The following is a 15552-nucleotide window of genomic DNA, read 5'->3' as shown; positions in this document are numbered from 1 at the left end:
TGCCTACAAGAAGAAGCGGGTCAACACAACAACGGACCGTGGTACCTTCCACATTCGATGCATGGATCCGGTTCAGACAGTCCTAGTTATTGTGGGCTCAGGAGAGGATACGAAGTAAAGTAAATCCTTTGTGAAAGTGACAGTGCGTTGTGAAGCAGGAGATCTTTCGATTTCGAATAAATATTGATAAATGGAAAAAAGTGTTAATTTGTAAAAACGGCTCAAGTCTTTGTTTCATCGACAAAATTTTTAGCAAATGTGTTTTTAAAAAGTGATGTCTCAAAATGTTCTTAAGGTATAATAGATGCCATTTAACCATGTCTACAGAACGGTTAAATTTAAACAAAGGTTGATAACATTTCGTTCGCTTGTCATTGTGTAAAAACAAAATCATTATGTAAACAGAGTAACATACATACACACAGGGTATCGTTGTCAGTAGATTTAAGACATGCTGTGTAAACTAAATGGAAATATTTTTCAAGAGAACCGTCACCAAATTCTCCGAATTAAAAGTGTATGTGGTTGTTGCACATGTTTTTTTCTCAATTGAATAATTATGCCCAATATAATATGTAGCCAGACGCGTGCAGCACAATTGCAGAACCACTGAACTCTACCATATATTGGATGAAGATAAAAACACGTCCATTGTATGGATTAGTTTTTGTTGATGGCAAAACTCGGGGAGTTTCTGTATTTTTTTTGCTCTTCAGCACAGTTCCGTTTTTAGTAAGAAGTATAAAAAGCTCGCGGAGCTATCTGCGCTCTTCAGTATGCAATTGGTGTTGACGTGGTGTAGAGTTTGACTGATGTAGCAGAAAGGCTAGTATAGAAAGAAATGAAAAGCGAAATCGTGATAAAGTGAGTTTTATCTGTTTCTTAGATTAATGTGAATAATGTTAACATGGAAGATTATACAGTTGGTAACAAAACAAGAACAAAGGACTAATGACAAGTTAAAGAAATATGTGCAAAAATAAAATTCGTTCCCTAAAAAATTTTCGTTTTCTAAAGTTAAAGTTTCTGAAGTTTGACTTGTACTTCGCAGTTAAATAAAAAAACAGATTGCAAAATATTAAGTATTATCGGTGGTGTAGCTAGTAATGGTACCGGTTTGTCAAACGACAAGACCATTAACCGGAAGCAATTCGATTTCGTCGTAAAATTAAACCTAGAACCTAGAAGAAGATAAAATTATGAAACAAATTGACGATTTAATTAATATTAACAATATTATAATATAACAATATTAACATCATATTAATCTAACGATATATATTTCTATCACTTTTATAGCTGCCGTGCATTGTTCATGGTTATGTGTCTATTATGGCACACGGCCCAATCACACTACACAAACAATGTGCGTGCTGCGGTAACCTCGAACGCGGCTGAATGCGCCGAAATTGGAATGACCATGCTAGATCAAGGTGGTTCCGCAGCCGATGCTGCTATCGCAACTCTGTTCTGTGAAGGTGTTTCGATCCCACAGAGCATGGGTATCGGTGGTGGATTTGTATTGACCGTCTACAACAAAGCTTCGGGCCTCGTAGAGTCATTGGACTCGAGGGAGGTCGCTCCGGCGGCTGCTACCAAAAATATGTACATCGGAAATGGTAAAGCCGCCATCGAAGGGGGTCTATCCATTGCCGTTCCAGGAGAAGTGAAGGGCTACTGGGAGTTGCATCAAAAGTATGGCAAACTTCCCTGGAAAACGTTAGTGAATCCAACGATTGATTTATGCACCAAGGGGTCCCTAGTCACGGACTATTTGTCAAAAATATTGACTTCAAAGAAGTCATTAATATTGACGTATCCCGCTCTGGCGAAAATATTCATCAATCCGGTAACAAATGACACCTGGAAGGAGGGGGACCGTATTAAGCGGCCAACATTGGCGGAATCCTTGAAAGTAATTGCCATCGAAGGAGCAAACGCTTTGTATGGTAAAAATGGCACACTTTTACCCAAATTGATGGAAGATTTAAAAAATGTTGGCAGTATCTTAACGGAGAACGACTTCTACAATTATAGGTAATTGTGTAGTAGTACGATATCTGGTGTTGAATTTTGAATTTCATGTCTTTTGTATTCCATTTGATAGGCCCGAATGGGTTAAGCCTGCGCGAGCTACTCTACGTAATAACTTCTTTCTACACTCTATGCCTCTCCCAGGCAGTGGCCCAATACTTAGCTACATGCTATCTATTCTGGACGGATACAAGGACCTGTCATCAAATGATCCGCTAACATGGCATCGGATCATCGAGAGCTTTAAGCACGGGTACGGAATGCGTACGAAGGTTGGAGACCCGCGCTTTGTCACCTCCGTAAATACGGTGCTTCAAAAGATGACAAACAAAAACTATGTTGCCTACATTCGTGATATGATAGTAGGCAACATGACATTCGACAGTTACGATTACTACGGAGCAGATTTTGCTGGCCTACAAGATCAGGGCACTGCACACGTCTCGGTACTGGCAGCTAATGGAGACGCAATAGCTGTAACAAGTACAATTAATTATCTGTACGAAGTATAAATAATAATTTAATGCTAGTTCGCGGACTAATCTTTATGCTTTACCGTTTCAGGTTTGGCTCCTTAATAGTTTCACCTTCGACCGGGATTATCCTAAATGATGAAATGGATGATTTTTCTACACCAGGTGTTGTGAACGCTTACGGTTTGTCTCCTTCTCCGGCGAACTTTATCGTACCAGGAAAACGACCGCTATCTTCTATGTCTCCGACGATCATTACTGATCGGCAGGGTGATGTGCGAATGGTACTTGGAGGAGCAGGAGGATCCAGGATCACCACTGCTGCGGCATTGCTTATACTTCGACACCTATATTTCAAACAAAGCCTTTGTGAAGCCATTAATGCACCAAGAATTCACCATCAATTAGCACCGATGCAGGTCGAATATGAGAAAGGATTCGATGCCAATTTAATAGCAGAACTTGCTGCTCGAGGTCACAAGGTTCAAGAGACAAAAGCAGACTTTGGTTTTGCTGCATTGACAGCGATCGTTAAACAGGAAAACACAGTTTCGGCCGCTTTCGATCGACGACGAAGTGGTAGTGTGTCGGTGCGACCGCCCAAATCTGGCTTAGGCAATTGTTACTAAATACTTAATAATGTTATGCTGTTTAATATATCTATAATCTTTAAAAAAGATAACCTTTAACTTTTTAAAAAATGAAAATTAGAAATACAATACTGGAAAGAACTACTTAAAGCGTCATAGAATACCAACAGCTAAAATTGATTTTGCCTGAAGCATGGTTTGTACGTTGTTTTAAAACCTCTTAACAATATTTTGAGGTAGTACCTCAAGGTATTGTTTAAGGACCGGTATTATTTTTGTCGTATATCAACGTTATCTCGTCTCATGAAGCTCTACCGTCACCTTACATGAGAAGTGTTGCATCTTCAGAAGACAGGATGAAGTCAGTCAGGGTAATCAGTGATTACCAACAATTAGTGATTGTAGGGTCTGCTCTGTGTGGTATTCAGTGTCCTTATCCTTATTACAACAATATAGAATTCGTTCAAAGAAAATATTCTCAATGAATTCTTTAATATATGTCTTGACGCGATGCTCCATGCACAAGAAGGATAATCTCAAATATGATCGCATCGAGCATATAAATATGCATACAAAAATGCTTGTTTACAAAACAAGTTTAAAATATAAACAATTCACGTTTATTGAATGTATTTTAACCGACAAATTGTTGAAGATGTAGTATAAATACGATAGGCGATAGAGGTGTGCCCACGTAAAGATAGGCACTACGTGAAGATGTACACTAGTGATGGGAAAATTCGACAAAAATACGGAATCGCTTCCGAATGACTCCATCACTTTTGGAAGCGGCTTCGGAAGGTAGGTGCAATACTCCGAATTCGGAACCGTCGGGAACCGTCCGGAACCGCTATTCGGCAGCCGGAGCGGTCGGAGCCGTCCGGAACCGTCGGAGTCGTCGGAGCCGTTGGAGCCGCTAGTTGACAATGACATAACCTAGATTAGTGCTCTATCAGCAAATTTTATATAATCTGATAAAAATAACGAGTTGAAATGAAACATTTGCTTATTTATTTACTACTTAGAAGATTTTTTTTGAATGGAAATAAATAAATATGCTAACATAATTATAAATTGAAGAACATGAATAAATCTTTGTGAAAACGTTTTCCATATCTAGCTAAAGTATTTAAAATAAATGCTTTAATAAATGCCTTAATAAATGCAATATAAGTCTCTCTCTCTCTCTCTCTCTTCTCTTCTTGGCTCTAACGACCTTACAGGTCACGCCGGCCATTTTTGGCTTACTAGACTTATTTTACCACTTAGCCAGATAGTCAGTCCTTGCTACGGGGGGACGGTCCGGATGGGATTTGAACCCGGTCTGACCGTGTGGACTGGCGCCGTTTATCACATGCACCACCGAGCCGCCCCGCAATATAAGTATACTTTATTAAATTTCGTATAAGGCATTTATTAAAACATTTATTTTAAATACGTTAGTTAGACATGAAAAACGTTTTCGCAAAGAATTTATTTATGGTCTTTAATATAAAATTATGTTAGCATATTTATTTATTTTCTTTCAAAAAAAATCTTCTAAGAAGTAATTAAATAAGCAAATGTTTCATTTCTACTCGTTATTTTTATCAGATTATACAAAATTTGCTGATAGCGCACTAATCTAGGCTATATCATTTTCAACTGGGGCGGCCCGGTGGTGCATGTGATAAACGACGCCAGTCCACACGGCCGGACCGGGTTCAAATCCCAACCGGACCGTCCCCCCGTAGCAAGGACTGACTATCTGGCTACGTGGTAAAATAAGTCTAGTAAGCCAGAAATGGCCGGCGTGACCTTGTAAGGTCGTTAAGTCAAGAAGAAGAAGATTATTGTCAACTAGCGGCTCCAACGGCTTCGGCGGCTCCGGCGGCTCCGACGACTCCGACGGCACCGACGGCGCTGGCTGCCGACTAGCGGCTCCGGACGGCTCTGGACTTCTCTAGGCGGAATCGTGGTTTAACCTAGCCGGAATCGGAGCCGGAGTTGCTATGCTCGAAAGCGGTTCGGAGCCGTGGGTGCGATTCCGAGAACCCATCACTAATGTACACGATGACTACGCACAGTTTATACAAGTGCATATAGCAGAGTGATGGATTTTGTTGAGGTCTGGCAAGCAGACAACGTGTCGTTTTTGTTTATTGTTTTCAACCCTTAAGAATTAAAGACAAAAAAAACTTGATCATCTCAATCCATTATTGGGATCGTCATCAGCGCTATTCCGATCAGAGTACTACAAATGCTTTAAAAGGAGTTTTAATACGTATGTAACAGTTTTAAAACGACCTATGTGTGCATTAACCACAATAGCTCTATTAACACGATTAAATCGAATATCTTGACTTACATTACAACACCGTTTCATTTTTTTTATAGCAAACGCGTCTTTGTGCCATTTTTTTGACAGTTGTTTAGGTGGTATATTTAAGGTCTTCAGTTGGTGTAGGCCATGCAATAGTATCCCGCGCATACACTGTTGTGAAGTGTTGATACTATTGCTTATTTTTGGTGATGGTGGTGGAGTGTACCAATAGCGATTTTGTCGCTTGTTGGTCGTTCCTCACGGTTGTAAAAAAACATGCAACAAAAATGATTACGCAAACTTAACCAAACATCATGTAATGTCTGCCTCCTATTTTGCGGCCTTGGTGTTGCCCTCGAAAGCGATTGTTTCTTCAACGGTTGTATTTGGCACATCGTACAACATGTATAGACAAATACAGCACAACAAATAACCATAGGAGGAAAAGGAAGGGGAAAGAGGGGAAATAGAGATAGGATCAAAGAATAATACCGTTGTCCATGGCGAAGCGGAAGGCAACCCTCATGTACCCCAAGTCCCTATAAGCCCTGCGCTTACCACAGAAGGTTTTGCGACTTCTAACTCTACGCAGAACTATAAAAGATAATGGTGGAATCCAACACCGTAGCCAAACACTTTCGCCCGAACGATACGACTTTAGCCGGAGTTATATGCTTTGGATGAGCATTCAACGCAAAATGATTCGACATCAGTCAATACATCATTCGTATGATCATTCGTAACCTGGCGGGAATATAAACTAGGTAGTGCTCCGTACAATGGGGAACAGCCGCAATGAGGTTGGCTTGAGCCCGGTCCTTTGCGGTGCGGTTTTTAGCGGCAGATTGGTTTGCGCTTCGCGCAAGGCTCAATCTCCTTTACGGAACCTGAAAATTCCTGCTAGAACGTCATGGTAGAGCCGGAGGCAACTCACATTAGATAATACACGTACGCATTGCACTACGCTACACACTGTACTCAATGAACCTCGATCGAAGCGAAAGCGTTGTTACGGAAAGCTTAAGTAATTACTGCCAATTGCTAATCGTACTCGATCGATAACACTAACAACACAATTCGAGCGAATATCGCAGACAGACGGAAACTGCGATTAGCACACTATAACCAAAACGCACTAGCACGACAAGTGCGTAAACGTACTTCGGGGCATTGACTAATTACTGCAAAATACCGTAGGCTCGATTCCAAACGAAACACGACCTCTCACATCGGATGCTGGAGGCAGAATGATAAACATGTTTTACTGAATAAAAAAATAATAGTAAAGAAACTAGTGTGTGTAACGCGCTTAACTGTACATACAATCGAACATACAGTAGAAACGTACAAACGTACGCTACAAACGGTCGTAATATTTCATTTCACCTACAGGAAAGAATAAACCAGTCAGCACAACGTCGTACTGTGGCACTGTCTATATTCGATGTATGAAAATGTATGAAATTAAAAGTTTTGTGACATATAAAACAATCTATAACGAACGAGTTAATGACACATCCATCCGGAATTAAAATCCAGCGAGATCGAAATCTTCCACCTGGTTATAAATCGATATTGAGCTACCCGTTAGTGCATGTGGTGCACGCCTTGGCTTGCCATTTATGGCTTCATTAACACTATTTACCTCTAGTCTTTATTTACGCATAATCAGCCCTACGTTAATAATAATTTACCCTACGTTACACCACAAGGGGCGGCCCGGTGGTGCATGCGATAAACGGCGCCAGTCTACGCGGCCGGACCGGGTTCAAATCCCAACCGGACCGTTCCCCCGAAGCAAGGACTGACTATCCGGCTACGTGGTAAAAATAAGTCTAGTAAGCCAGAAATGGCCGGTGTGAGCTGTAAGGTCGTTAAAGCCAAGAAGAGAGAGAGACGTTACACCACAGGATCTGAACCAAAATCCCATACGGTATTTATTGTAGAACACTCTGAGAAATGGTTTAAAGTCCGCAGCATTAGTGATCGTCACGCTTAAACCATTTACTATGGTGTTTATCTAATACTTGATGATGATGATAAGTATAAAGATACTTCTTCTTTGTAGGTAGAACATTTCCGGAACATCTCCTCATCATTGTACAGATCAATGGTGCTTCGATGGTGATGATTTTTGCGATTGACTCATTTCATGGTATTCAGTCAGGTGTTTTTGTGCCTCGATTTATCATGCTGTTCTTGCTATGGTTCACCTCTGTGCAATGATCGATGCATCTCTTTCGATTGCTAACGGTGCATATAATCGTTTTTTTTTAAACTAAGATACAAGCCAGGTTATACAAGCAGTTTTTTCACGTAAAAAAATCAATCACATTAGGTACTTAAAGCACGTTCGACCACATCGGAGGTTAAAAATGTACTGAATTGGTGAGTGAACAGAAAGAGTTAATTTTTAAAACGGTTGCAGTTCGTTTCGCATCATAAATGTTTTGAAAATAACTGTTCGTGTGAAAATAGCTAATGTTATTAAGATAAAATGAATGCCATTAAGCTTCAAACAAGAAGTATCAGTAGTTTTGTGAATAAATGTCAGGGATCAGTTGTAGAGCTGTAATTTGAACAAATGGCCACAAATATTCATTCTGTTCGCTATGTGTTCAGGTGCCAAAATTGTGTCATCAGGTGTCAACTGCACAGGGTATCGTGAGCAGACATGAGACTTGAAATTGTAAAAAAGGGTTTCAAGATAACAATAACACATATTTCTTCAAATTAAAAGTGAATTATGTTTGTATACATTTGCTTTTTTTAACCGTGCAAAATGTGATAACATGGTGCGTGAAATACAATTGCAGAGGCAGTGAACTCTGTTACATACGTTTTTCGAAAATAAAACCCGTTCCGTTTGGTAGATTACTTTTTGTAAATGGAGCCAAATTCTATTTTGGTTAGGGTCGTTTCATTCTGTTCATTTCATCAATTGTAATCAGGTGGCAAACATTACGCATGTTTGTGTTCTAACGACTGGTAGATTGACACAATTTCTACTCTAGTAAGGAGTATAAAACATTCGCGGAGCGATGTACATTTTCAGTTCCGAATTGACGCTGTTTTGGTGTAGAGTTTGTCTGGTATAACAGAAACGCGAATATAAATAATAATGAAAATCCAAGCGGTCGAATTGTAAGTTTAGTCAAAAGTAGTAATAGTAGGATCGGCACTATATTACTCTATTTTTGGAAATAAGTCAACCATGTAGAAATATTATGCAAATTTAACCTTGCAATCTCTAAACTTATGTATTAATTTAATACTTCAAGGTTACGATCATTGATAATAGTTATGTGTCTAATATGGCCTACGGCTCGATCGCAGTACACAGACAATGTGCGTGCTGCAGTGGCATCGAATGCGGTCGAATGTGCCGAAATTGGAACGAGTATGCTAGATCAAGGTGGTTCCGCAGCCGATGCGGCTATCGCAACCCTGTTCTGCGAAGGTGTTTCGATCCCACAGAGCATGGGTATCGGTGGTGGATTTGTATTGACCGTCTACAACAAAGCTTCGGGCCTCGTAGAGTCATTGGACTCGAGGGAGGTCGCTCCGGCAGCTGCTACCAAAAATATGTACATCGGAAATGGTAAAGCCGCCATCGAAGGAGGTCTATCCATTGCCGTTCCAGGAGAAGTGAAGGGCTACTGGGAGTTGCATCAAAAGTATGGCAAACTTCCCTGGAAAACGTTAGTGAATCCAACGATTGATTTATGCACCAAAGGGTCCCTCGTCACGGATTATTTGGCGAAGACATTGATCTCAAAGAAGTCATTAATATTGACGTATCCCGCACTGGCGAAAATATTCATCAATCCGGTAACAAATGACACCTGGAAGGAGGGGGACCGTATTAAGCGGCCAACATTGGCGGAATCCTTGAAAGTAATTGCCATCGAAGGAGCAAACGCTTTGTATGGTAAAAATGGCACACTTTTACCCAAATTGATGGAAGATTTAAAAAATGTTGGCAGCATCCTAACGGAGAATGACTTCTACAATTATAGGTAATTGTGTAGTAGTACGGGATCTGGTGTTGAATTTTGAGTTCCATTTCTTTTGTATTCCATTTGATAGGCCCGAATGGGTTAAGCCTGTGCGAGCTAAGCTGCGTAATAACTTTTTTCTGCACTCCATGCCTCTCCCAGGCAGTGGACCAATACTTAGCTACATGCTATCTATTCTGGATGGATACAAGGACCTGTCATCAAATGATCCGCTAACATGGCATCGGATCATCGAGAGCTTTAAGCACGGGTACGGAATGCGTACGAAGGTTGGAGACCCGCGCTTTGTCACCTCCGTAAAAACAGTGCTTCAAAAGATGAAAAACAAAAACTATGTTGCCTACATTCGTGACATGATAGTAGGCAACATGACATTCGACAGTTACGATTACTACGGAGCAGATTTTGCTGGCCTGCAAGATCAGGGCACTGCACACGTCTCGGTACTGGCAGCTAATGGAGATGCAATAGCTGTAACAAGTACAATTAATTATGTGTACGAAGTATAAATAATAATTTAAAGCTAGTTCGCGGACTAATCTTTATGCTTTACCGTTTCAGGTTTGGCTCCTTAATAGTTTCACCTTCGACCGGTATCATCCTAAATGATGAAATGGATGATTTTTCTACACCAGGTGTTGTGAACGCTTACGGTTTGTCTCCTTCTCCGGCGAACTTTATCGTACCAGGAAAACGACCGCTATCTTCTATGTCTCCGACGATCATTACTGATCGGCAGGGTGATGTGCGAATGGTACTTGGAGGAGCAGGAGGATCCAGGATCACCACTGCTGCGGCATTGCTTATACTTCGACACCTATATTTCAAACAAAGCCTTTGTGAAGCCATTAATGCCCCAAGAATTCATCATCAATTAGCACCGATGCAGGTCACATATGAGCCAGGGTTCGATGCTAATGTAATTGCAGGACTTGCTGCCCGAGGTCATAAGCTTCAAGAAATAGAAGGTGATGCTGGTTTTGCTGCATTGACAGCGATAGTTAGACACCGAAACATGGTTTCGGCCGCTTTCGATCGACGGCGGGGTGGTAGTGTGTCGGTGCGACCGTACAAAGCTGGGGTAGGTAATTGTTATTAGATACCGGATATAGTATTACAGATGACGGATCACGGTAAAATATAGATCTTACGTAAAACTGAAATGGTTAGTTACAGTAGTAAAGAAAGCTATTACAGGTAGAAATAAATTCAAAGTGTATGTGTTACGATCCGTTCTAACGGTATTCATTAACGGCAATTCATTGCCACATTATTGAAACAATACCCTTTTAAACCGTTTAACAACAATAGTCTCTCTCTTTTTGGCTTTAACGACCTTACAGGTCACGCCGGCCATTTCTGGCTTACGAGACTTATTTTTACCACGTAGCCGGATAGTCAGTCCTTGCTTCGGGGGGACGATCCGGATGGGATTAGACCGGCACCGTTTATCACATTTACCACTGGGCCGCACCAACAACAATAGTGTTTTATATTATTATAAAGTATTTACATATATTCGTACATTTTCCATGCCATAAATAAATCCATGCCATAAAGGTCGGATTTGATCGAGAAGAGTTGTTGAATTGTATTTTTACGAAGCTTTTTTCATTCGTCTCTCAAGGAGGAGCGAATTGTGTGCCAAAGAATAAGAGAAGTTGAGAGCCAGCCGCTTCAATAATAATATTTGTGCAGGTGTGTCATGATAACCAGGTAGAAAAACTATTGATAATGAGAAAAGGAGGAAGTGTGAACAATAATGTTTCCGTAATGTGTGGAATGCGGCGTCCTTCCTTTGTACGTTGGAATTATTAGAAGAGTTGTGTATCTCCTGCCCGAAGAACGAAACTATAAGCGAATGTTCTTAGCAGAAGAAAAGTTGACACACACAGAGTTATAGTACATAATGAACTGTGCTGGTAGTGATCGTGGTTAAGCGATAACAAGGTTTTTCTATCTCGCTCTTACCTGCGAAGGCAAAATTCTTGCGTTCTTACTCCAACGTGGAGTTTTAAATGTGTGAAAGCGCATTAATGTCTGCAAGTGAGAAAAAAGCCAATGTATAAAAGCAAAGGGGCCGCGATGAAGCAGTATTATCTTCCGAAGCAAATGCTTTCCTCAGTTTTATGAAACTAAAGTGTCCTACGTATAAACTAACGTTTACCCGAGTAAGTTAACCACATTTACTCAGAAACATCGGAAGTAAGATTTATACTAGAAGCAATTGATAGGACAGTTTCTGGCAGATGTAATTGTATAACATTAGGCTGCGATGCAAATCACATCGTGTAGTTCGTGTAAAGCTAAAAACAGTTTGCCTCAAAGCTCAAGTAAATGAACTCCTCCATCCTCCATCCCCTTAGATATTCCGTCTAGGGGGTCCAAGTGGGATAATCCATCACTGGTTACGGTTTCTAAATTTTCGTTAGCATTATGCATAAACGAAAAACGATCACCTAACAAGCACTAATTACGGCAACTATTTAACATGCGTTGGAACATTTGCGTCCCTAATTAAAATCACGGTCAAATTAATTTGCACTCATATTTTATTTCATTAATCTCCCAAGCCCCACCGAGTCGGATAAGCAGAACTGAGATGCTTGATTCTCACCAAATTCGAAGGCATACGGTGCCCCCCGGAAGAATAGTACAGAGCTGGAGAGTGTTTGGAGAAATTTTGATACCCGCGCTGTGTTGTACCCTTATGGACAATTCGACCGAAAGGTTTTGATGTAATTTGTTTTATGACAACACATGCGACATGCAATTCATCAAACTCAACTAGATCATAAATTTTAAAAGCCCGATTTCCCTGCTCATTCCGCCGTTGAAGTGGTAGAATAAAAGAGAAATGGTTACCATAGGCACATTACCCCGTACCGCACCGACTGATTACAAAGTATGACAGTTTGGTCTACGAAAGGGAAAGCACCACGTTGCCATGGGAGGTTTTTATACGACGGGTCTGAATCGCACTTGTTTTGTCGAAACGTGTCTGTGAATCATGATCGCAGCTGTCAGACGGCGGATGTGAATTTTTGTTCCTTTTTTGTTTGCGCTTTCATGATGCATCCCATCCCCAAGTGCAATGGTATGCCAGTGTTTTAATTTAAGAGGGGTAAGTAATGAAATTAATTTAAGCAATAAATTTAGTCGACTTTGAAAAACAAAACCAGTGACGTGATGTTTGGTATTGGAGTGCAACGAATAATGAATAATGTGGCGTGACGCCGTCGTATCAGAGCTTGTGTAAAATACACCACATTGGGGTTGAGTTTTGTTTCAATTCCTTTTCATCCTGAAATACTTCTACAATGTGGTAGGTATATTCAATTGCTGTGACTTTAAGTGATGGAGAAGCAATTCTACACAGCAAATGAAGGATGATTGTATTGAATGGTTTTATATCGAATTGAACAAGTTGAAGTATAAATTTCCTTATAGAAACATCAAGCATGTTTCAATATGAATATGCAAGATTTTGTCCCTCAAACTAACAATTAAAGATGGTGCTGTCCTGTCATGAATGTTTCTCATTATGCAATAGTATTTGATAAGCGTTTAATTACGTAGACCATGTACGTGATATGTTTTTCTTCACATTTCCTTACTATCCTCTGTCACATTTTTCCACAACTTTAAACGCTAGTATTACTGAAAGGAAACAGAGCATACACTGTTTCCAAACCCTCGTTTTTATCTGCTAACATTTTAAACCACTTCTCATCCTTATTCAACTACCTTTTCCGTTTAATCAAGGTAATGAGTTGTTTCACACCTTAACACCAGCGCGCAGACACGAGGGTGGAATAGAGTACTACGCCGCATATAAAATTTCACGCGTAAATTCTCCCTTTTTTAATCTTCCTTGTTACTCATATTTATGGCTCTCTAAATTCATGCCGCACTGCAAAACGGTATCATCCACGGGGTTTATCTTTCGATGGCCAGAAAACAAGCTGCGAATTCACAGCGGGAAACGAATTAGGGTCCCCGTGGCACACAAACCATCGGAACTGTAACGATCTAATCCCATCAGTGTGGTGGAGACTTTCTGCAGAATATTTTAAGGGGAAGAACACTCGCACAAAAGCAGATGGAACTGTTTACCTTATATTTGCTGCAAATGTCGGCTTTTGTCAGTAACACTTAAGCTATATTGTGCGTTTGTTTGGAAAATTGTTAATACAGATTGCTGCTCATTGCGATGCACAAGGCCATATGATAATGCATTTTTCTTGAAAATTTACGTTCTGTTACGGGATTAATGTTACCATTAAAACTTAGACACAGCAAACCTGTGTGTAGCAAAATGCTTTATACTGCCAAAAATTGGGTTGTTTTGAAATGTCATAAATTAAATGTTGTTAACCTCCTTAAAAGCGCTGTCAAGAATTTTCTCAAGTTTAGGAATTTACGACGCTAAACACCTGCCCGTATTGCAAACACTCAGAAATATTCACAGCACACAAGTCTTTAAAAGGTTTTTGTTATTGTACCGGTGCCGTTAGTGTTTTTGTTGTGCCATTGTCTTGTCGCTTACCGTGTCACTTCCGTAACTGCCAGGCATATTTTCTCCACTGTCAGTACACAAAACTGAGAGATTCTGCACATTTTCATGGTCTGATGTTGGCGTGTTTTAGCTTTAATAAAATATTTACAAAAAATATCCGTGATGCTTCAGATTCCGTGTCTCGCTGGTTCACCCCTGAGCCTGTGGCGTAGCAGTGGATGAAACAGGTTGACACTTGCGACAGTGCACCAACCACCACCAAGCAGCAGCAGCAGCAGCAGCAATTCGTTGTCCTTTAGTGTTATTTTTTTTATTTATATATTTTGTTCCCCGATTCAGAGCCTTATCATGGTGGGGCTGTCTGTGCGTTTGAGATTTTTTGTGTGATTTCAAACTGATAGCAGCGGCAGCAACAGCTCAAAGGCATTTTTGTAGAGTCTTGAAGGTTTTGTAGTTATTGTGCGTCAGCCGGCATGTTGTGGCATGCCTGTACTTTTTTCTTCTACTCCCGTCGACTTTTACCCGAGGCTGTGTTGTTTTCTCTACCTTATGAGTTTTATCCCTTCGGGGATGTTGTTGTTGAAGCAGCAAGAACACATGGGGTGCGTGTTATTATAGGGATTATTATCCAACACATGTGACTCCCGCTGCTGTTACCATACGATGAGCTACATGTAATGCTACGGGATACTCGCTGATGAAAACTGAGAGAGTTTTCGAAACTGTTTACTTTATGTGAAAAATTAAGAGCATATATTTGCCAGTCGCATCACACTTGTTCATTTTTCATAACATATGAAATGAATTTATCATTCTGTTTTAATTATAATCGTAATCGTACCGAGGTTTACTTCGTTTGTTTACCAATCAATTTTGTAATCGTCCTATAAACGATAGATCGTATGAAAAGCATTTCCAAAAGAACCATTCGGTGGTGTTTCAATTTAAAAATAAATATTCAACACGGCACAAATATCAGATTGTAGCTTTTAAACAGCTTTTAGCTATGCCAGAAAACAGCATAAGCCTATCATTGGCCACGTGCGATAAACACAATTGTACAATGTGATGTATGGTGTTGTTCGTCTTTTCCAGCGTTCATAACATTTTCTTTATTCTCTTCTTTCTGCTGATAGAAGATTGGTGTTGCGCACTAACGGGAGAAAGGCAACCGGACAGAACGCTGGGGGACAAAAACCCACCAAGCATAATTCAATATAGTACGAGTGGAAAGCTGTTACACTCCACAATTTATCATACAAAAACCCTGTCCATGCGTATATCCGTCTAACGTGGGGGAAATATTATCGTCTTGATGGCTCCGTGCGCTTCGCTTACCGCGCACATTTTCGATCCGTGCGCAAAAAGGTAATGTGAAGGTGTCGTAGTGCAAGGAGTGGTTATGCATTGTGACGGTGGAGCGAAGTTAGTCGTCTTTTGACATTCTACGGTATCCTTCGTTTTTTTTGGCCAAGAGTTTCTTTAATGCTCTGCAATTGATGTGTCTCTCTGCGTGATGTCCTTTTTGGAGGCGTAAAATGGGAATCAAGAAAAACAGAATGGCTGGGCCGACGGGTTTTCGGGACGCATAAGCAAAAACCTTATCTACCCACAT

The 15552-nt window shown here is 40.4% G+C and overlaps 1 protein-coding gene across 1 annotated transcript; it reads left to right on the top strand.

The window, feature by feature from the left end:
• The first annotated feature begins 305 nt into the window (after positions 1–305).
• LOC125774917 (uncharacterized) lies at positions 306–15351 on the top strand. Its single transcript, XM_049445287.1, has 8 exons — positions 306–864; positions 1300–2037; positions 2108–2533; positions 2599–3128; positions 8022–8058; positions 8681–9418; positions 9489–9914; positions 9980–15351. Exons 1-8 carry the CDS (start codon positions 842–844, stop codon positions 10515–10517), a joined length of 3456 nt encoding a protein of 1151 aa, XP_049301244.1. The 5' UTR covers positions 306–841; the 3' UTR covers positions 10518–15351.
• Positions 15352–15552: the final 201 nt, after the last annotated feature.

This window comes from Anopheles funestus, chromosome 2RL (assembly GCF_943734845.2).
Source record: "Anopheles funestus chromosome 2RL, idAnoFuneDA-416_04, whole genome shotgun sequence".
In the NCBI taxonomy this organism is placed as follows: Eukaryota; Metazoa; Arthropoda; class Insecta; order Diptera; family Culicidae; genus Anopheles; species Anopheles funestus.
This window is presented reverse-complemented; position numbering and strand designations above follow the sequence as displayed.

Excerpts from the sequence above, each read along its gene's own strand:
- LOC125774917 (XM_049445287.1), top strand. The coding sequence starts at position 842 with ATGAAAAGCGAAATCGTGATAAA. Across the intron at positions 865-1,299 it reads AAAAGCGAAATCGTGATAAA|CTGCCGTGCATTGTTCATGG; the intron begins GTGAGTTTTATC and ends TCACTTTTATAG. Across the intron at positions 2,038-2,107 it reads AACGACTTCTACAATTATAG|GCCCGAATGGGTTAAGCCTG; the intron begins GTAATTGTGTAG and ends TCCATTTGATAG.